The sequence below is a fragment of the Amblyraja radiata genome, chromosome 37, assembly GCF_010909765.2.
Source record: "Amblyraja radiata isolate CabotCenter1 chromosome 37, sAmbRad1.1.pri, whole genome shotgun sequence".
Taxonomy (NCBI): Eukaryota; Metazoa; Chordata; class Chondrichthyes; order Rajiformes; family Rajidae; genus Amblyraja; species Amblyraja radiata.
In genome coordinates this window covers 6,415,642-6,438,962 of record NC_045992.1, presented here as the reverse complement: position 1 = coordinate 6,438,962, position 23,321 = coordinate 6,415,642, and the positions used below count along the sequence as shown (strand labels likewise).

General features: G+C 42.6%; 1 protein-coding gene and 1 long non-coding RNA gene across 5 annotated transcripts in view; one reads left to right on the top strand and one right to left on the bottom strand.

Moving 5' to 3' along the window:
• The first annotated feature begins 2,165 nt into the window (after positions 1 to 2,165).
• On the top strand, positions 2,166 to 8,479 carry LOC116966315. Its single transcript, XR_004409993.1, has 2 exons — positions 2,166 to 2,207; positions 8,083 to 8,479. It is a non-coding gene; the product is annotated as an uncharacterized LOC116966315 (long non-coding RNA).
• Positions 6,999 to 23,321, bottom strand: part of micu1 (mitochondrial calcium uptake 1) — an 81,326-nt gene continuing 65,003 nt past the window's right edge. For all 4 annotated transcript variants that reach the window (XM_033012418.1, XM_033012416.1, XM_033012417.1 and 1 more), the window contains 5 exons: positions 20,471 to 20,608; positions 16,233 to 16,341; positions 15,258 to 15,347; positions 9,095 to 9,251; positions 6,999 to 7,376 (listed from right to left, as the gene is read on the bottom strand). In XM_033012418.1, coding sequence (XP_032868309.1) covers positions 7,361 to 7,376; positions 9,095 to 9,251; positions 15,258 to 15,347; positions 16,233 to 16,341; positions 20,471 to 20,608 — 510 coding nt within the window. In that variant the 3' untranslated portion in view covers positions 6,999 to 7,360. The remainder of the gene's footprint in view (positions 7,377 to 9,094; positions 9,252 to 15,257; positions 15,348 to 16,232; positions 16,342 to 20,470; positions 20,609 to 23,321) is intronic.

Below are 23,321 nucleotides of genomic sequence, written 5' to 3'. Positions count from 1 at the left end.
GCCTGTGGAAGGGAGCTGTTTAGCAGTCTGGTTGTCCAGGCTTTGATGCCACGGTATCTCTTTCCTGATGGCAGGAGATCTAGATGTGTGTGGAATGGGTGCAATCTGTCCTTTGCTATGCTCAGTGCTTTTTTCAGGCAGCGGCTCTGGAACAGTTCTTGTACCGAGGGTAGCGAGACGCCAATGATCCTCTCTGCTCCCCTCACTACCCTCTGCAGAGACTTCCTGTCTGAGCAGTTGCAGTTGGAGTACCACGTGTTCATGCAGTACGTGAGTACAGACTCCACCGTGCCCCTGTAGAAAGTCCTGAGGATGTTGGTGGGGAGTGAGGCCTGTTTTAGTTTCCTCAGGTAGTGCAGTCGCTGATGGGCCCGTTTGACGGTCCCAGTGGTGTTCCTGGACCAGGTGAGGCTGTCTGTAATTTGCACACCGAGGAACTTTATGCTCTCCACTCTCTCCACTGTGGTGCCACTGATGTTGAGGGGTGTGTGTTTGGGCTGCGCCCTCCTGAAGTTGACAACCATCTCCTTTGTTTTTTCTACGTTTAATTCTAGATTGTTGTTGCCGCACCAGCCCACTAGTTGTTTTACTTCCTCCCTGTACATTGTTTCATCCTCTCCACTGATGAGTCCCACCACTGTGGTGTCATCTGCAAATTTTATAATCCTGTTGTCCCTGAATCTAGCAGCACAGTCATGTGTGAGCAATGTGAACAACAGCGGGCTGAGCACACAGCCTTGAGGGGAGCCGGTGCTCAACGTGATCGAGCCTGAGGTGTTCTTGCCAACACGGACTGACTGCGGTCTCTCTGTCAGAAAGTCCAAGATCCATTGACACAGGGTGGTGTTGAGGCCCAGCAGGGTTAGTTTCTCCACAAGTCTCTGTGGGATGATGGTGTTAAAGGCTGAGCTGAAGTCAATGTACAGGATTCTGGCGTAGGTGTTCTTGTTTTCCAGATGAGTACTGTGTGCAGCGTAGTGGAGATGGCATCTTCTGTAGAACGTTTGGGGCGATAGGCGAACTGGAGGGGGTCTAACGATGAGGGGAGGCTGGCAGTAATGTGAGGTTTAACCAGGTGTTCAAAGCACTTCATTACTATGGGGGTTAGGGCGACAGGGCGGTAGTCATTTAGGCAGGCCACAACTGTTTTGTTTGCTATTGGGATTATTATGGAAGTTTTGAGGCATGTGGGGACAATGGCTTGACTAAGTGAGATGTTGAAGATGGAGTAACATATCGGGCCAAGCAGCATGGAGAATGCTGTAGGATGGAACTACAGATGCTGGTTTATACCGAAGATAGAGACAAAATGCTGGAGTAACTCAGCGGGTCAGGCAGCATCTCTGGGTGACGTTGCGGGTCGAGACCCTTCTTCAGACTGAGTCAGGGGAGAGGGAAACTGGAGATGGAAAAGTACAAAGGGAATGTAAAGTGTGAAAACAGCAGATCAAAGCAGACGATGATCAAGGAAATGTAGAATGGTTCATTGTTGGCTGAGGGGAAGGTTATAGAAGCAAAACAATCAGTAAAAATAAACAAGGGGACAGTGAAACTAGGTTGGGGAGGGACAGAAAGAGGGAAAGCAAGGGTTACTTGAAATTAGAGAAACCAATATTCATACCGTTTGGTTGTAAGCTGCCCAAGTGAAATATGAGGTGCTGTTCCTCCAATTGGCGTATGGCCTGACCTGTTAAGTTACTCCAGCACTTTGTCTTAAAAAAAAGAAGAAATACTAAACTCGACCAGCAGGTGGCAGATTCTTACAGCCTTCAACACTTTGCCAACATCAGATTCACAGCATCAGATTTAGTGTGGCGACAATACAATTGATTATCCTGTCAGCTAACTTTGCAGAGCATACACATTCCACTCCAGCACCAATTTATCTTCCTTCAAATGTTGTTGTATATTTTAACTTCCTCTGTCAGGTCTCTCTCTAACTTAGCTGAAAAGATGAGGCCTCACCCAGGAATGGTGTCCTTCACACTAGAGTCACACTTTGTATAGAAACAGGTACAATCAGGGCTGGTGGACACATGCAGAGTTTCACCAATGCTTTCATTAGTCTCCATGTAATATTCAACAAATTCCATTAACAGTGGTAGTCATCGTTTATGTATCATCAGCACCAAACAAAGATAGACACAAAATGCTGGAGTAACAAGCAGCATCTCTGGAGAGAAGGAATGGGTGACGTTTCGGGTCGAGTCCCTTGTTAGTATGAAGAAGCTTCGGTTCAAATCAGCATCTACAGTTCCTTCTTACACATTTCATCAGCACCAAACCCTGCATCCCATTCCCAACCTCCACCCAAAACAACACAATCTCCATCACTGGACTAAAAATATTACATTTGGTTTGATTTATGACTATTTTTACATGTAAGTAAGTTTATTGGCCAAGTATTCACATACAAGGAATTTGCCTTGGTGCTCCGCCCAATTTGTGTCTGTACCGAGATACAGTGAAAAGCTGATAGTCAAATTATACCATAGGTGTACAATCAAGCCATATAGATGTATAACAGAATATAGTGCTACAGCATGATAGCATTATTTACAGAGAAAGTGCATATTACAAAAAAAAAAGTGCAAGGGCTGCAGTGAGGTAGGTTGGGAGATTGGGAATACAACCTTAGTTTATGAGAGGACTGTTTGGTAATATTAGGCAATCTAACAGGTCTAAAGAACTGAATGGATGTGGGTGCAGAACATGTATTGGCTGTGTGGCATCAATCATGACACCGGATCAGTAATTAGTTCACTCGTCACAAGGTGAACTCACCCAATAGGCTTTATTTCCAACAACAGAAACGTCCAGAGTTCCCAGTCTGTAGGAGGGCACAATCCCTTGTCGTCGGTGAGGAGGCAAGGGCAAACTTGCGTTCATCCCAGTAGCTTGCTCTCCTTCTCCCTCCTGGCTGGAACTCCTGGTTTATATGGGGTAGGGCTGGCAAGGATCAGGTTAATTCATGTGATATGAGCAGAATTAGACCATTCTGCCCATCAATCGTGCCTGATCTATCTTCCCCTCTCAACACCTTCTCCCCATAATCTCCAACACCCGTACTAATCAACGACCATGAATTGGACCCGGCTGTAGCTAGTTTTCCTGTGGGCCTCAGTTTACTCCAGAATGCTGGTGTTTTCCAGCAGCCACTCCTTGTTTGTGGTGCTAATCATCGGCTTCCTCTGTCGGGGATGGGAATCAGTGGCCCTAAAGGGTGGGTCTTGTCACTGCTGTATTCTACCAAAATTCCCTGGATTCTGGAAAAGTGCCAGTGTAGCTAAGCATCTGTCATTTGGGAAATGATGGAATGCATTCTTCAGGGGGTAAGGGATAAAAAAAATCAAAAGGCAATCAAGTAGAGTGAATGTGGTTGGAGATGGACTTTAAATGCTGGAGTAACTCAGCGGGGCAGGAAGCATCTCTGGAGAGAGGGGATGGGTGACGTTTCGGGTCGAGACCCTTCTTCAGACCCGAAACATCACCCATTCCTTCTCTCCCGGAGATGCTGCCTGTCCCGCTGAGTTACTCCAGCATTTTCTGTCTATCTTCGGTGTAAACCTGCATCTGCAGTTCCTTCCTACACAAGGGTTTTATGAAAGGGAAATAGTATTTGAGAAATATGATAGAGATCTTTGAGATGTAACAAACAGCGGATAATGAAGAACAGCAATGTATTTGGATTTCCAGGAGATGTTTAATAGAGGACCACATTATAAAGTCACTGCACTATATATATATATATATATATATATATATATAACATTGCATAGGGTAGGAGTAAGGCATAGATAAAGGATTTGCTAACTAACAAAGAGTTAGGAAAAATGAGCCACTTTTGGATTGAGAAAGGTTGTGCTGAAGCAAAGCAAGAATTTCATTGTCTTATCTGGGACACATGACAAAAAACTCTCTTGAATCTTGAGTCAGTAACTACAATGGATACCACAGGTATCAAGGGCAGGGGCCTCAACATGTTTAATATATGACTGGAATGCAGGGAGCTTGTGGAATGCAGCCAAATAACACAAAGGTGAGAGACACAAAACGCTGGAGTAACTCAGCGAGCAGTTCCCTCCACCACAAAGGCGAGTTGGCAAATAGTGAAGTGGTGACAAAGAGCATGCAAAGGGATAAGGCCTCGACCCGAAACGTTGCCTATTTCCTTAGCTCCATAGATGCTGCCTCACCCGCTGAGTTTCTCCAGCATTTTCGTCTACCTGCAAAGGGATAGACACAGTTTCAGCGAGTCTCAAGAATTTGACAGAAGTTCAGGAAGAGCCACTTTCTCACCCCACCAGGTTCTTGCACTTGCACAATCCAAACCCTACCTTGCAATTGGACACTACAATTGACACTTCTTGCAATACCACGGACTTGTATTCTAATTTTTTTTTTGCACTAAAGACTGTCTTTTTCTTAAACTGTTTAGGTTAGAGATGCAGTATAGAAACAGGCCCTTCGACCACTGAACCTATGCTAACCATTGACCATCCCTTCATAAGAGCTCTATATTATCCCACTTTCGCATCCACTCCCTACACACTATGGACGATTTAGAGGTCAATTAACTTACAAACCGAATGCACGTCTTTGGGACGTGGGAGGAAACACACACAGCCACAGGGAGAATATGCAAACTCCACACAGACAGCACCTGAGATCAGGATTGAACCTGGGTCCCTGGTGCAGCGAGGCAGAAGCCCAAGCACCTGGACCATTGTGCAGCCCAAACATTCTATGGTCTTGTAGAGATTGAGTACTTTACAAGTAGTTTTTTGTGTGTGTGCTGTTTGAGTCTACATGCTGCTGCAAGCAAGGTTTCCATTGTACATGTACTGCGGCGTGTTTGTGCGAAAAACCACAAGCCTTGCTTGGCAACTTGACTTGACCTAGGCAAGACAAAGGAAATGTGTCCTCCACATCACAAGGGCTTAGTGGCGCATTTTGAGATTGCAGCAAAGCTCTGCACAGTCAATGAATACCAACACAATCACATTAGCACGGTGAGCTGCCAAGACGAGAGATCAGCACAGATAGCTGATGCAGAACTAAAGCAGGGACTACGCTATCGTTCCAAAATGTGACAGATGGGCAGGAACATTTAAATTGTATATTTGGCATCTGCACAGCAGGCAACTGTAAATGTGGTTCTATGGTAATTTATTGTCCTGCTTCATGACCCTTTTTAAATTTAAATTCCTATTAAATAAGAGATCGGCAACACGGATAAATTGGAAAAACCAGCGTGTTCTCCTCAGAGGTGTTTAAAGTCGTGTATGTTTAAACGGAGTAGAGGCTGGTTTCAATGGTGATTCGATGAGCAGAGGAACAGATTTAAGATGAGGGGGGAAAAGAACCAGGGGAAAGTCTTTCATACAAGGTGCATTCAGGATTTAGATCGTATCGGCAGCAGGAGAATTAGTTGCACCTTTCGGAAAGGAACCAAATTAAAAAAGAACGGAACAGGTGTGAGAGACAACTTAGGAGATGCAATGTTGGAAATTTTGTAACACGGCAACCAATGCTTACAGTCCATAGTTAAATACTGTTAAATAATGGAGAACATCTACACTTCATTGACATTTATCTCAAATGCCTAGCTCACTAAAATACAAAGTGTAGAGGAACTCAGCAGGTCAGGCACCATAGTCATGGTGTGGAAACATGACCTTCGGCCCAACATGCCTACACCAGCCAACATGTCCCAGCTATACCAGTCCCACCTGCCTGCATTTGGTCCATATCCCTCCAATCGTGTCCTATCCATGTACCTGTCTGTTTCTAAAACGTTGGGATAGTCCCAGCCTCAACTACCTCCTCTGGCAGCTTGTTCCATGCACCCAGCATCCTTTGTGTGAAAAAGCTACCCCTCAGATTCCTTCTGAAGAAGGGTTTCGGCCCAAAACGTTGCCTATTTCCTTCGCTCCATAGACGCTGAGTTTCTCCAGCACTTTTGTCTACCTTTTAAATCTTTTCCCTTTCACCTTGAACCTATATCCCCTGGTCCTCGATTCCCCTACTCTGGGCAAAGGACTCTGTGCATCTACCTGATATATTCCTCTCATGATTTTAAACACCTCTGTAAGATCATCCCTCATCCTCCTGCGCTACAAATGACAATATCTTTCCCATAATATGGTGCCCGGAACTGAACGCAATACTCTAAATATCTGGGGAGCGAATGGTCAGGTGATGTTTTGGGCCGGGACACTTGTTTGGACAATTCCTCCCCAGATGCTGCTTGGTCTGCTGAGTTCCTCCAGCACTTTGTGTTTTGCTCCACATTCCAGCATCTGCAGTTTATTGAGTGCATGTAACTCACACCCAAATGGCAGTCGAAAATCAGAAGAGTCAAAGGTAGATTGTGTGTGTATATATATCTGCTGATAATTTACCCACAGAGTTTCCTGTTTACAAGATGGATTTTCACAAAAGCAGAGCTGGGAGGAAGGCTTGATGAAGCAGCAACTCTTCCAGTTTCCAGACCTGGACTTCAACAGGTATCAGAATTTGAGCAGTGACTTGCTGAGCTCAGTGTTCTGTGCTGAACATGACACCAAGACAAACTTTTTATCTACCTGCAACTAATTAATATCCCTCCACATCCATATGCCTATGCAAAAGTCTCTTAAAAGGCTCTATCGTATCTGCCTCCACCACCATCCCCAACATTCACCACCCTCACCAAGTACAAGACTTGTCCTGCATATCTCATTTAAACTTTGTCCCTCTCACCTTAAAGCTACGTCCTCTAGTATTTGATTTTTCCACCCTGGGAAAAGGGGTCTGTCTATGCTTCTCATAATTTTATATACCTCTCTGTTCTCCCTGGCATTCCAGAGAAAACAATCCAAGTCTGTCCAACCTTCACCCAATCCCCCCCCCCCCCCCCCCTAATCCATGCACCATTCTGGTAAACTTCCTCTGTAACCCTTCTAAAGCCTCCATGTCCTAAAATTGCCTTAAAATAAAGAGACAGTAACAGAAAGGTGTTTAATTCAGACTTTAATTATTAGCTTTGACATTTGTATTTATTGCAGAACTGCCTGAAAAGGACTCCCTTCTCACTAACGAGTAAATAATATTGAAACCACACTGGCCATTCTGCATAGAAAATACATGTCTACATATTCAATAAAATAGCAGACATTGGACTACCATATAAATGTGTTCAACGTTTGCCAGCTGCCCCTGTTGATAATTTATAGACTTCTATATTGGTAGCAGCAGCAAGAATTGCCTGAGCAGTAATGGCAAACACAAATCCATAAGCATTGAATTAAAACTGGGATGAGAAACTTTAGCCTCTGGCTCCTAGGTAATGTGAGGGGAGATGTTGATGAAACACTCGTCAGCAGATGTTAGTCCTGCAATTAAATAAAAGGAAAGTGCAGTTTCAAATCATTTCTGATGATTTAAAACATTATACTTTATTTTATATCAATGCCTTAAAGGTGCAGCCTTTAAAAAAAAAAGCTTTCGCCTATGTTGCTCTTTGGGGGAAAAAAGGATGCAGAATATGGTTGTGTAGAAGCTACAATAATCACCGCAATATTCCTGATTATTCTGGTATTGTCATATTTGAGACAACTATTCTAATCGGTAACATGAATAACTTATTGCTAAAAGGTGCATCAATAGAGATTCACTCAGCACTGATTAGCATGGAGCAATAAATACACACTATTTAAAAAAATCAAAAACAAGCAAAAATTATTTGTTACCGGAGGCAAAGATTCTACCCAGTGACTGCCTTCTGATTTCAAGACAGAAGAAAATGCAGATGCTGGTTTACAAAATAGACAAATGTATTACTCCAGCACTTTTTGTCTCTTTCCGAGTTCAAGTCCTACTTCAAGTACTGAGTCTATAATTTTAGACCAGGCATTCGCTGCAAGCACTTTTATCTAAATACATTTTATCTACATGATTTCATTTTGGGAAATGGGAAAGAATACTTTATTTTATTCACCGATCTGAACTTTCAAGCATTTACCCCGATTCCATTGTTTTACTGAAGATAGACACAAAATGCCGGAGTAACTCAGTGGGACAGGCAGCATCTCTGGAGAGAAGGAATGGGTGACCCTCCAGACTAGTAAAACCATTGTTTTACTATTCACAACATTCATGCATTGACATTGATAATCTGCCCAGTTTAATCCCGTTCTTTTGGGGCCAGGTTTCTAGTCATTCTCTCACACAATCCCTTCTGGACCTTCCATCACCCATTTGGATTTATTAACCCAAACCCTCACTGGCTGGATGGATGGCATTTTCATTTGCATTGATGCGCATTTACCCAGCGTGCAAAATGTGGACTTGGATGGAACTATGTGCTTGGTTGAAGAGTCCATGACAACAAATAGCTGGGGGTACGGGAGGAAAAACTGAATTTATGATCTAAACACTAATGGAGGTGGTTAATTCTAAGTTAACAGATTTTGAACTGTGTGAGGATCTAAAAAAATACATTTTGTTTAACTTTTTGGTTTCCCCTTGTAAGATGACCTCCAGATCTGTGTGGTGGGGGTCAGAGCGAGGTTATTGTTCTAATTCCAGCAGACACACCCCATAAAGGGAAAGACCAGTGCCGTCATTTTGGGAAGTCTGACAGTAACTGTTCTGTGAGTGTGAAATACAGCTGAGTCAGGAGTGAATCTAATCCTGCACGTGTTAGCATCAGAGACCCTATGAGAACAGTGTACTGTGGTGACCTTTGCTACTTTGATGGGCTGTGAGCATCATAGTAATCAAGCTCATTTACAGTAACTGCCAACACTGGTCCACAAGCACGTTGGTTGCAGATTGCAAGAGGCAAATACACATCTTCAGTCTGTCAATATCTTAAGAGTAAATTGCTGCTTCACACCCACTGGGATACATGTACAACCTGTCATACAACATTCCCACATTTTAAAAGAAAAAGGCAAGGCAAAATTGGAAAACAAGACCCCAGTAGTTCAAAGTGCCACGAGTTAAGGCATCAGCACATCCCAGGTCAGTCCTTCCGATAATCTTGAGATTAGACTCTAAAGATGCTCAGGGTTGATGTGCAACCGAGGCATTTCTATTTTCTCTTTACTTGGATAGATAGGGCAAGTCCCAGGCCGTCTCCTGCGTGCATTTCCACATGGCTCGCATTAGTCGAGTGAAGCCGGTGTCCTTGGGTTTCTCCAGACCACGCATTAGCCGCTGCTTCATGATGGAGATGAACTCCTTGTTACTCAGCTCACCATTGCCTGAAAGACAATTTTCAACCCTCTATTAACCGGTAGCCTCATGTCCTTGCACCCACTGAACACGTTCAACAAGGAAATCAAAACGCCACTTATTAGCTGTGAAAATGTTCAGAAACATCACGAGCAGGGCCAGGAGGTTATTTGTTTTTGTACTTTCACAGGTTGACAGGATGAAGTTGAGTTGGTGCAGAGATGCAATCTATACTAATCCCAATTACCATGTACATGGCTTCTCCCAATTGTCAGTTTGCCTCATTGGCGATGTTGTAATCTGTATTGACAATTAGTGCAGTGCTGTGAGAATCCTAGACTAGCAGACTGGCACCGGGAGTTAAAGTACTGAGGGAAAACTATATTCACTCTCTGGGTGCCTTGTATTAGTGCTGAATGTTACCTTAAACCAGCACTGCTAACAGGGCTTGATTAACCAAGCCAGGTGCAACAACACAAGCGGCACGGTGGCGCAGCAGCAAAGTCGTCGTCTTGCAGTGCCAGAGACCCAGGTTCGATCCCAACTAAGGGTGCTGTCTGTACGGAGTTTGTACGTTCTCCTTGTGACCTGCGTAGGTTTTCTCCGGGAGCTCCGGTTTCCTCCCACACTCCAAGGACGTACAGGTTTGTAGGTTAATTGGCTTGGTATGATTGTAAATTGTCCCTAGTGCGCTTAGGGTAGGATAGTGTTAGTGTGTGGGGATCGTTGGTCGGAGCTGACTCGGTGGGCTAAAGGGCCTGTTTACCGCACTGTATCTCTAAACTAAACTACTGAACGTTACCTGAAACCAACACTGCTAACAGGGCTTAATTAACTAAGCCGGAGCAACAACGCTCCCGGGAGATGAGCCTACTTGTACTGTGCGACGTTTTCATATCATCATAGTTGCAGTTAACGAGGAGTGGGACTTGCCATTTGCTCTTCCCCAAGGCTTTGCAAACTTGACTGCCAGAGAATATTTGGGCTCAGGGAATACGTGGCCTTTGGTTCTTCCAGCTCCTGTGGCCCCCACCGTGGTATTTGTTTGCTCTTTCTGCTTCAGTGGCATTTTCAGCTAACTTCTTTCACAACATTACACAAAATAGTTTTGTAACTTCCCTGTTTACGCTTCAATTCCTAATTCATAGCCCATGTCGTCTGGCATTTAAACCCATCCTTGCAGTGAATAGAGTTGCTATATCTCTCTTCCACAGCCATCGAGTCATGTTCTGAATAGACTGCACATTTATTTCATTTCAAATGTAGATCAGGTAACAATAACTAGGTGGTGTGTCAGAAGGAATTGCAGATACTGGTTCACACCAACAATAGACACAAAATAACGGAGTAACTCAGCAGAACAGGCAGCATCTCTGGAGAGAAGGAATGGGTGACATTTCAGGTGAAGACCCTTCGTCAGACTGATAGGTCTCGATCCGAAACGTCTCAACGCGTAAACGTCACCCATTCCTTCTCTCCAGAATAACTGAGTGGTGTTGCACCTGCTTGGTTACTCGAGCACTATTCACAGTACTGTGTTTAAGGTAAGCTATTCAGTAAACGTATGCAGCAGACAGTTAAATTACCCTCCAATAACAGCTGCCCGTTTTACTACCCAAACATTCTTACTGACATGAGCTCAGGGGATTCACGTTGAAGCTGCAGCTGAAACAGCTAAATGATGACTTGATTCCTACAGAGGATTCCCCTTAATCATTCCTTTCAGATACCATGCAATGCTCAGCAGCAGCTCTGCACAGAATAAACACTGTTAAAATCTTCCCAGACTTCCTCATATTTCAGAGTGGAATGCAAGAGAGCAGCATGTTTTGCCAATGAGTGCTCTCGACAGCATCCGATACATTTAAATCAAGATTTAGTGGTCAATTCTTATTATATTGCAAATCTTAATGGCATTTTAACTACTCTTTACTGTTCTTGTTAAGAAGAAAAGTAAACACTCAGTGTAAAAGTGAGCCAAACATATCATGCTGGAATGCTACAACCTAATCATACAATGATATGAAGCAACTGGGGCCAAGACAAATTGGGAGAAAATTGCATGGCTCTACTGTTGGTTCATACGGCAATAAAACACTCTCGACTCTTGGTGAGGAGCGGGGTGAAAATCATGAATAATATCTAAAAAGGGCAGATCTTGTCCAAGCTCCATGATATGAATGTGGATTGGTAACTATTTAAAAAGAAAGGAGCAAAGAATTGCTCTACGATCAAGAGTGAAAGGATTTAGGCTGAAACAGCTGTGCGTATGATGCAGAGGGAAGCAACATGGCAAAGAGAAGCCCAAGGTCACACAGAGGGAGGCAGACACAATACGCTGGAGTAACTCAGCGGGACAGGCAGCTTCTCTGGTGAGGAGGAACGGGTGACATTTCGGGTTGAGACCATTCTTCAGACTGGTTAGGGATAAGGAAAACGAGAGACACAAACGGTGATGTGGAGAGATAAAGATAAGCAAAAAAATATCCGTGATAAAGGAAACAGGCCATTGTAAGCTGTTTTGGAGGGTGAAAATGAGAAGCTGGTGCAACTTGGGTGGGGTAGGGATAGAGAAAGAGAGAGAGAGAGGAATGCCAACTGAAGTGAGAGAAGGAAGGCAGCAGGATTTAATCTTGGGCTGATTAAATTTCAATCTAGAAACAACACATGGTACTGAATATTAGTGGACATTTAGCTTTGGATCAAGTAATCGGCCAATATCCCAGGACTTCGGGGAGACACAAGGAACTGCAGATGCTGGATTCTTGAGCAAAATAGAGTAACTCAGCGAGTCCGGCAGTATCTCTGGAGGGAATGGATAGGTGACGTTTCGGGATGGGAACCTTCTTCAGTGTGAAGAAGGATTCCAACCCAAAATGTCACCTGTCCAGAGATGCTGCCCGACCAGCTGAGTTATACCAGCACCTTGTGTTTTATTCCTGAACCTTACCGCAAGGGGTAGTAGACCTCACTGAGTTTGCACGTGAGAGGTGATCATTTGTTTTGCTGGGAACTAATTGGAGAAATGTGAACAGAGTGGACCCAGGCGTTAAGAGTTACACAGTAGCAAGAAACAGATCTGATCCCCATTATAGAAATGTCACAAACAAATTGATGAGCTGGCCTCTTCACAAGAAAAGTAAAGATACAAAACATGACTGATAAAGGGACTGTGAAACAATGCATTTAGATACAACTGTGGAGCAGGGTGAGAGGGCACCAGTGGATGTTGTGAAAGTCAACTTTAGAATGAAGGGTGATTGAGGGCTCGATCAGTCAGGAAGCCTGGCTGAAGGCTGTGGACTCAAATCAGACATTTCCCAGGTTAAAAAGGCCGGAGTTATAATGCACCACACCACCCAGACTCTAGATTTTAGAAACTAATTATTAATCACTAAAAAAAAAAATCATACCACCTCAGCAACTTGGATTCTGCACAACCTCAGTCTAAATTATGCATGTGGAGAATACCTCAATGTGCTAAAATCTTTATATAATCTTTGCATAATTCATATGGCTGCAGAAACGGCATTTCGTTTGGACCTCAAGGGGTCCAAATGACAATAAATTGAATTGAATTGAATTGAATTGTTTAAAATAGTGTATAAAAAGGTACTTTTTAGAATCATGCACAAAGCATAACATTTATTGTGCAAGGATTGGATTTTTGCTAATCCTATCCTTCCAGCTGATAATTAAGCTTCTTAAGTCACAAAGGCACTGTCTGGCAACTTCACAGATAAGCAAGGTGATGCAATTTATAACAATGGACTTCTTAAGCATAGAAGATAGAAAATTCAGAACTGACAGCATCTGTGGAAAGAGAAATAGAGTAGATGTTCCACTTCTGATGAAAGGTCATTTCCCTGAAAAATAAACTCTTCTCCTAGCTACCTGCACTGCAAAGTGTTTCCAGGATTTTCTATTTTTATTTCACAGTATTAATAACTACAGCAATAAAGCCGCACAGAGAGCAGGTATTGAGGGGGGTGGATCTGGGACGCCAGTACTAACTGTCGAGCCTTCCTGAGATGTCATGGGCCTAACTCAATGAAACACCAGTGAAGGGAGGTGCCCATTTGATAACCCCAATGATATACTTGCATCTACACAACCAGCTTTTTAAAAATGTGCTTGTTAACATGTAGGTAGCTGATTATTGCATTTGAGTTAGTTATAGTCCTTGGCATAGGTTTGTAGAATCAGCTTAGATAGTATTTTGGTCTTGGTTTTCTTGGTTAAGCGCTTATACTGGTGTTACAGTACATTGTGTTTTAATTGTAATTTAAGATCACAGGCACAATTTTGTACATGTCTGATGTGACAGCAAACTAACTGGCTGATGCTGCTGGATGTAGGAATCATCTGGTATAAAGTTCAACATGATCTGAGGCCCGGGAGATTTAGTTACCAACAATAAACTGGAAGAGAAAACAAGAGATGAAATACAATGATAATTATACATGATGTCTTCAGGTTACAAATGACCTGACTTATGGAAATTAAACTTTATATTTTGAAAGCAATTTTCAAGCTAATGATAATAACAACACGTTTCATTGTATTTATTAATGATGGAACACAGTGTATATATATATTACATGACATTAATTATGGAGTAGCTTAGTGTTTATTCAATGAAATGAAAGATTTAGAGCAGGTGTATGTAGAGCGATATGATATGGGTTATTATAGAAAACAGGAATTTTTTAAATACAGAGAAATTGGCTCATGGAATGGAACGTTTGTGGAACACAAGGACTGCCTGTACTTAAGGGCATTGAGACAGAGTTGTGCACGATCAAGGGTCAGTTCCAGTAAAACTATCACACTAAAGGAACCAAGAATAATGGGGTTAGGTAGACATCATGTGTCAGAATCCTATATAGCAGGAGCCTGCAGTCTTCCAAAGATTGTCAATTTAAAATGATTAAACTTCGCTCACTAAGCTGGTGTCAGAGTTTCATCTAAACTCTGGTAATAGGGTCAAGGTTTAAACAGTTGGACAAAAAGCCGTGAAACTCTTAGGAATTATTGGAGATTATGGTCATGTTTACAGCTGGGCTCAGAATACCTGGCATTTACTGATACACTAGGAATTAGATTCCAATTCTAATCCAATTAGAAAATGTGAATAAGAAGGAACTGTAGATGCTGGTTTACACTGAAGATAGACACAAAGTGCTGGAGTAACTCAGCGGGACAGGCAGCATCTCTGGAGAAAAGGAATAGGTGACGTTTCGGGTCGAGACCCTTCTTCAGACTCTGAATGTGAAAAAGTGAATATGATTTAGGAAGGCTATATAGGGAAACATAAACGCCCAGAATCTCCTGGTCATTTTGGCTGTAACGTTCCTGCCCATTAGGTCTGTGCTTACATTAAGTGAATCTTCAAATGGATCTTGGAGAAGACTGAACCAGCGAGCAGTGGCACGAACGAATGAATGACAAACAGTGGCGCCCCCGGTTTTGCCATGGACATTGACATCACACGCTGCCGCACTGGTGAGTAAGGCAAAGCAACGCCTTTATCACCTGAGGAAATTCAGAGTCTCTCTGAGGATCCTCCAGTGCTTCTACTCAGTGGCTGTAGAAAGCACTATGGGAACTGCACTCGCCCCTCTGATATACATCAGATGGTGCAGATCCAGAGCCAGCAACATATGGGGGACCCCTTCCACCCCAGCAACTGACCGTTCCAGCTGCTACGGTCAGGCTAACGGAGTCTGAAGAAGGGTCTCGACCCGAAACGTTGCCTATTTCCTTCGCTCCATAGATGCTGCCTTACCCGCTGAGTTTCTCCAGCATTTTTGTCTACCTAGGAAAGAGTTCAAGGTGTCTTTTTAAGGAGGCTTTTAAAGTTTGGAAGGGAGCAGGGACTGGGTTGTTAAGAGATGAGACGGAGAACCACATAAATTTGGGTTGCAGTGCTTAATGGTCTATCTCTAAAGTAATGTCAGAAGATAGGCAACTGAAAGCTGGGAGCTGGGAGCTGGGGCAGATTGTAATATATATCATTTTTTGGATTCACTCACCATCAGAATCAAACAAGGCAAAGACGACGTCACAAACGTGGTCAGAAAGCTCCACTCGGGCCACTGTCCTGGCAACCTGCTTCATGGTCGCTGTTGAGAAAAATGATAAGATTTCTGACACAGTACTTCATATTCCAGATGTCTGCCATTAGAGCTGCCAATAGGTGCTCTCAAAGAACAAGCAATTGATTCCCCAAATAAAATCTGTTCAGGATTTGCGCAAAATAGCAAAGAATACGGAATCGGGAAGGTTCCCGGCACTTTTCCCATTTCCCTTCATCTCTCTTCTCCAACTCTTTCTTGAATATTTACTGATTTGGTTTCAACTGCATTCTGTGGTAGAGAATTGCACAGGTTTACCACTCATTACTGCAAAGAACAGTGCAGTACAGGAACAGTCTCTACGGCCAGCAATGTCTGTGTCAACCATGATGCCAAATTAAACTATTCTAGTTTTCTTGCACATGGTCTGTGTCCTTCCCTGTTCATGTACCTGTCTAAATGCCTCTTAAATGTTATGATCATAACTACTCGCACTGCTTCCCAGACAGGGCATTCCAGGCACCTACCACACTCTGTGTAAAAACTTGCCTCATATTCTCGTAAGCCTGGGTAAAAGGCTGACTGTCAACCCTATCTATGCCTTTCCTAATCATATACATTTCTGTCAGGTTGCCCCTCAGCCTGTGACCGTCTAAAGAAAATACTCCAAGTCTGCCCATCCTCTCTTTATAGCTAACACTCTCTAATCGATGCAATGTCTGGCAAACCTCTTGCATCCTCTGCAAAGCCTCTGTATCCTTCACATAATATGGTGAAATGGAGTGTGTCCAGAAGGAAAAGAAAAGAGCAAAGATTGCTATATTACTAACTAGATACTGACTCCAGCAAAGCAGTATTAAACCTCTAACAGCTTGTGCCGTAGTTGCACAAACTTAAATATTCCATCGACCATATTCAGTTAGCATGTTATACCTTTATCAATGGAGGCCCCTGCCATGTGATAGAAACTTAGTGCTGTATCCACATCATTAATGTTCTTCAGGAAAGTGAAGAAATGCTCAACTTCTTCAAATGTAATGCCCTGCAGAGAGAACAAAAATGAATTGGAAAGAGATTTCCATTGTCTATCATGGGTAAAAAAACATTTGATCCATCACACCCCCAATATTTCTAGTAGGATAATTTTATCAAGAGTATTCCATCTTTCTATTCTGGTTTCAAGATAATTATTTAATTTCCAACTCCAAAACAAAATCTGCTGTCACCTGTAAATACCGATGCTATTCAATGGAATTCAATTTCAATTCAGTTCCCTTGAAAATAATCCAATTAACCAAATAAAAGACTCAAAGTGCTGGAGTAACTCAGTGGGACACACTGTTTTCCCTGTGACAAGGGAGGTCGAGGGGTGGCCTTATAGAGGTTTATGAAATAATGAGGGGCAAAGATAAGCTGGATGTTCACAGTCTTTATCCCCAGGGTAGGGCAATGTAACATTTGTGGCATAGGTTTAGGATTAGTAGAGGAAGACTTAAAGAAAGGTTGAGTAGCAAATTTCTCCATACAGAGATTGGTGGATATGTGCAAAGTAACTGCTAGAGACAATGGTGGAGGGGGTAGAAATACAATCTATAAACCACATTTGGATAGGTTCATCAACAAGAAAGATTTACGACAAATGGACCAAGCACAGGCGCACAAAACTAGTGCAGGTCGGTAACTTGGTTGACATGGATGAGTTGAACTGAGGGGCCCGTTACTGTGCTGTATGACTGTATAGAGCATTATTGGAATGCAGTCCAAAACTGTTATAAATTCAGATCTACACGATTCCCCCATCAAACAAATAAATTCAATTGACCCAAGTCTTAAAATGACAGAATTCCATCACTGTAAAATAATATTTTGATTTATATAATGTAATATTATTACCCTTCTCCCAACATATTACTTGATATTTACACAGGAGATTTACCGCGATGAAATGAGAGAAATTAGCCGGAAATATAATACTGGTATTTAAAATGATTTATTGCTTTCTGTCCAAATTTTTCATTTTACCTTCCTGCCTCTGGTTTAATATAGATAATTGTTTTAAACAGGATGCCGTGAATCTCTAATGAGGCAATGGAGAGGCGAGTTCTGTGGATGAAGAAACATCCACAGCAATTATGTAAAATGGGACCACTATCAAAACTTTCCAAATTGACAAAATTACATTCTGGCAATGAAGAGTCCGTACTGAAGGCAATAATGCCCTTTTACTATCGAATAATTCTCCATTACACTACCAGAATAGGCAATCACTCTTCCCCAACTCATTTTTTTAGATCAATGATATCAGGAGCATAATCTATAGCCCAAATTTATCGTCTTTCTTACTCCATCTTTATTGTGAAATGGAGAAAACACACAGAACCAAGTTTCAATACACAGCAAAAAACTGCAGTCAAAATGATTGTCACGAAATTAGGTCAATATGTTGTTTTATGTATTGACTCATTCATCAGCTTTGCATTAAAATGCTTTACCAAAAGAGTGGAAGTCACAGGCAGAGACAAATAAATCATTTTAGAAGCACCGGATAGCAAGAAAAAGCAATGGCGATGTACAGCAGTTACTGCTGTCCCTCTGCTCCAATAACCTGTGTTTGGGTCCTGGTCGCAGATACTGTCTGCATGGAGTTTGCACATTCTCCTTGTGATCACATGGGTTTCCCTGGAGTTCTCCAGTTTCCTCCTCGGTGGGTGGCAGGAAAATCCAGGTGGAGATGAAGGGCATGGGTGAGGATGGAGATTAGAGAAATGATTGTGAATGGTGCAGCTCTGTGAGATAGCATTGACTCGATGGGTCAAATAGCCTTTTACTTCATAGTAAAATAGTAGTTCAAATGTAGAAAAATATAAAGGTTTCAGTTAATCTACCAAGAGTTTAAGATTGAAGGTAGACACAAAATGCTGGAGTAACTCAGTGGGACAGGCAGCACCTCTGGAGAGAAGGAATGGGTCAAGACCCTTCTTCAGTTTAAGATTAATTAATTAAGAGTTTAAGATTGTATGATTGAGAAAAGGGAGCGTTCTGTAAGGTAGAATTCCACAAATTCATATCAATGAATCAATAACCTTCTTTCTTCAATGAAAATAGGCGAGTTCAAACAAAAGTAGGTAACAGCGATAGAGTGCTTCTCAGCTATTTAAGTACAGCATAAATTGGATAATGAAATGCCTTGTGTAATCACTGTTCTTCTTGCTACTTGAGACTGTTATTACTCCATATGCTGTACCGTTAATTCTCTTGACAGATCAAAATACACACACATAAACTCAATTTTAGCCCATAAAATTGAAATGGTATAAGCTGACAAAATTTACAAAGGCCTGCATTTCATCAAGTGTAGGGAACAATGCTGGTATATAATAGATACTAAATCATGCTGTATCATTAGGTCCACTGCAGCTTTATTGTTGTTCAAAGATGGTTAAGAGTACAACTGCTATTTGTCTGAGTCTGATGGAGACTACCTACTTTTATGGGCAGAATCGAGATTCAAGATTCAAGAGAGTTTATTGTTATGTGTCCCAGATAGGACAATGAAATTCTTACTTTGCTTCAGCACAACAGAATATAGTAGGCATGAATACAGAACAGTGTATATAGATATATACACACAAGAATAAATAAACAGATAAGGTGCAAATAAATTGATAATGGGCTATTAATGCTCAGAGTTTTGTTTCATTTGAGTTTAATAGCCTGATGGCTGCGGGGAAGTGGCTATTCCTGAACCTGGACGTTGCAGTCTTCAGGCTCCTGAAGGTAGCGGGGAGATGTGTGTGGCCAGGATGGTGGGGGTCCTTGATGATTTGTAATTTAATATTAACTATGACATTAACTTCCTCTTTGGATAATTGCTGAATTACTACTTTTTTGAATACATAACTCAGAAGGCTGTTAACTAAATGCTTGTCATAAAATGTTACTAGGAAGGAATTGTCCTCAATCTATATGTGATAAGCTCTTAGCTCTCTGCTCAATCCAGAATGCGGTAAAATAAGGCTTCCCGCCTTGGAAAACTAAGTTGGCCTTTCTTTGCTGGGAGGATGAGGAGATTGGGCTCGCTCAGAATGTTACTAGAATTTAAATCTAGTGAGTAATGTTCTTTAACTGGGATGAGTAACTTACTGTTGAAAAAAACATGCACATTTCTTCATTTATCACATATAGCGTATTTTGTTCCCTGGCAAAATGTCCCTCTTGTTCAGCACATGCCAATTTTGAGTGACAAATAATTTCTCTATTTCTAAACACAATTCAGCAACGATAAATTAATAAATGGAAGTTCAGAGGTGTACGTTTAGTCTGGCAGTACAGTTCATGAGATAACCTTTGGCCACAAAGGAACATAAACACATTGAATGAACAAAGATTTGGCAGATGGAGTGTGGAAAAATGAGAAACTGGAACCCAACTAGCTAAGAGGGATATGGACCAAAAGTAGGGTAAATGGGACAAATTTAGATCGGCATCAGGTGGGCATAGACGTGTTGGGACGAATGGCCTGTTGCTGCACTGTATGGCTCTATGACTTGTATATTCTTGTAATGCTCAAGAATCTTAACTTGATTTTTGCATTTTAATTAAGTCACTGTTACAAAAAAAAAAAGAATCTTCTTCAAACTTTGGGCAGAAAGGTAAACTTAAAAAAATTCAAACTTAACCTCTTAGTAAGTCTGAATTGATCAGACCTAATTCAGACGCAGCAGCTCTCAGAAGCTCCATCTGAGCCTCTAGATTTCTTTCGCACTGTACGTCATAAATCTCACTTTATTGATACTTGAAGAAGTTGAAATTTAAATCCTGTCCTTGGCAGTGCCAACATCTCAGGCAGAATTCAACTGAAAAATAGCGTGGATTTCTATGCAACATGTTTTTATGTGGTTGATTTACCTGTCCAAGCCAGCATCTCTGACAATAATTTGGAGTACCAATTGGGTGAACTAGGAAATTTCTGACTTGGAAATGAAACTGGTGCTTACCATGGCATGCTAATATTTAACCACTATAACGAAACACACAGTGGTTTCAGTTTTTTTTAAACCCTTTAGGAAATACAAATGCGCCGCAAAACATAAGAAAATAAGCAATCAACATCATGCTGGCTGTTCTGCTGCATTGCATCAGCATGGAGACCATTAGTGCCAGGTCCTTACCTCTGCATCTTTGAATTGTTTTTTGATACTCTTCAACATTGCTTTAAGTTTGTTGGACTGGACGCCACTATATGCCAAAAGCATTCGTCCAAACTGACGCTCCGTGATCCTTCCATTGATGGGGTCCTGTCTCTCAAACTGCGGAAAGATGGGAAAAGCAAAGTTACTTGAACATTTTCAGATATTTTATCTGTCACAGTAAATGCTAAGCCGAGGAGCAAGTTTTGAAAAACGTTACAAATAAGGCACAGTTCAGGCACTCGGCTAAAATGTGCGCGTTCCGAAACATTGCAAAGATGTATGTGGCAGTCTTGACGAATTGGGGCCGAATAGCACCGGGCACTTGAAGATATCAGGGAAAAATCAAATGCTCATGAGAGACGATGGATTGAAAACTTTGCGAACATTCAAGAGTGTTTTATTGTCATATGTCCCAGATAGAACAATTAAGTTCTTACTTGCTGCAGCACAACAGAATATGTAAACATAGTACACTGTAAACAATGCTTGAAATGTTCCAGCAGAGGTTGTAAATTGATTGGATGAAATAATAACTAATTCTCTCTCAGTCCTGATGCAGGGTCTCAACCCAACACATCAACCATCCCTTTGCCTCTACAAATGCTGCTCAGCCCAATGAGTTCATCAAGCAGTTTATATTTCACTCACTCTTGGTCATGCTGTCCTCATTGTCCACTTATAATGTTTACTGTTTTTATTCCAGAAAAAGCTGCGTTAACTTTTTATCTCAATAGCACGTCCTAAATATTAGTATAATTAAACACAAGCTGAAGTAAGAATTTATACAAGCTGTTGGTAACAAATCACAAAAAACAGATTCAAAATGCTCATGGCCAAGAATCTTGATGTGAGCCACTATTTATTTTCCACATTCCTAAATCTTGTCCGCATTTCATATTGAACTCCAAAATAACTCCAAAACCTTGCAACCAAACAAATTGAGTTCTAAAAGCAAGTGATCATTATTTGTGACATCTACCCAGTAATAATAATAATAATACATTTTATTTATGGGCGCCTTTCAAGAGTCTCAAGGACACCTTACAAAAATTGAGCATGTATAGGAAAAACATGTAAGGGGAATGAAATAAATAGTAGAGACATGACTAGTACACAAAGTAAAGACAGAATTCAATACAAAACACAGCATGAGGCAATTAATGCACAGATGAAAAGGGACGGGGACGTGGGGCTAAGGATAGGCAGAGGTGAAGAGATGGGTCTTGAGGCGGGACTGGAAGATGGGGAGGGACACGGAATTGCGGATCAGTTGGGGGAGGGAGTTCCAGAGCCTGGGAGCTGCCCTGGAGAAGGCTCTGTCCCCAAAACTGCGGAGGTTGGACTTGTGGATGGAGAGGAGACCGGCTGATGTGGATCTGAGGGACCGTGAGGGTTGGTAGGGGGAGAGGAGGTCAGTGAGATATGTGGGGGCCAGATGGTGGAGGGCTTTGTAGGTGAGGACCAGGATTTTGTAGGTGATCCGGTGGGAGATGGGAAGCCAGTGAAGTTTTTTGAGGACTGGAGTGATGTGATGCCAGGATTTGGTGTGGGTGATGAGTCGGGCGGCTGCGTTCTGGACCAGTTGGAGTCGGTTGATGTAGGTGGAGCTGATGCCAAGGAGAAGTGAGTTGCAATAGTCCAGTCGGGAGGAGATGAAAGCATGGATGAGTCTTTCAGCAGCAGGCGGTGTGAGAGAGGGTCTGAGTTTGGCGATGTTGCGGAGATGAAAGAAGGAGATTTTAATGACATGGCGGATGTGAGGCTCAAGGGAGAGGGTGGAATCAAAGATCACGCCAAGGTTGCGGGCCTGGGGAGATGGGGAGACAGTGGTGCCGTCGATGGTGAGAGTGTGGTTGTTGATTTTGCTGAGTGTGGCTTTGGAGCCTATGAGGAGGAATTCTGTCTTATCGCTGTTGAGTTTGAGGAAATTATGTTGCATCCATGTTTTTATAGCTGACAAACAGGAGTTGATATGGGAGAGGGGGGGGTTGTGGGGGGATTTGGTGCCAAGGTAAATCTGGGTGTCATCAGCGTAACAGTGGAAGTCCAGATTGAAGTGGCGGAGTATCTGACCAAGGGGGAGGATGTAGATGATGAAGAGGAGGGGGCCGAGTACGGAGCCTTGGGGAACGCCTTGAGTGACTGCGGCTGTAGCAGAGGTGTGGTTGTGGAGAGAGATGAAGTGGGATCTGTTGGAAAGGTAGGAACGGAGCCAGCTAAGTGCAGAGCCTTCCATGCCGGGTCCTTGAGTCTGGTGAGCAGGATGTTATGGTTCACTGTATCGAAGGCTGCGCTCAGGTCGAGGAGGATGAGGATGTTGAGGGAACCAGTGTCAGCAGAGGTGAGGAGGTCGTTGAGGACTTTGAGGAGAGCAGTTTCTGTGCTATGGAGGGGGCGAAAGCCAGATTGGAGGGGTTCAAGTAGGTTATACGCAAGGAGGTGGGAATGAAGTTGCGACGCAACGATACGCTCCAGGGTTTTTGAAAGGAAGGGGAGGTTTGAGATTGGGCGGTAGTTAATGAGAGAGGAGGGATCAAGACCAGGTTTCTTTAAGATTGGTGTAACGGCAGCAGTTTTGAAAGTGGAGGGGACAATTCCTTGGGACAATGAGGAGTTGAAGAGATTAGTGAGGTAGGGGCAGAGAACGGGGAGGCAGGACTTCAACAGGGGAGTGGGGAGAGGGTCGAGGGAGCAGGTGGTGGGTTTGGAAGAGCTGATGAGTTTGGAGATTTCAATAGGGGTGACCAGGTCAAACTGGGAGAGGAAGCAGTGTGGAGGAGGGGTAAGGAGGTCAGTGGAGATGTTGAAAGGAGGGGCCGTGGTAGGTGGT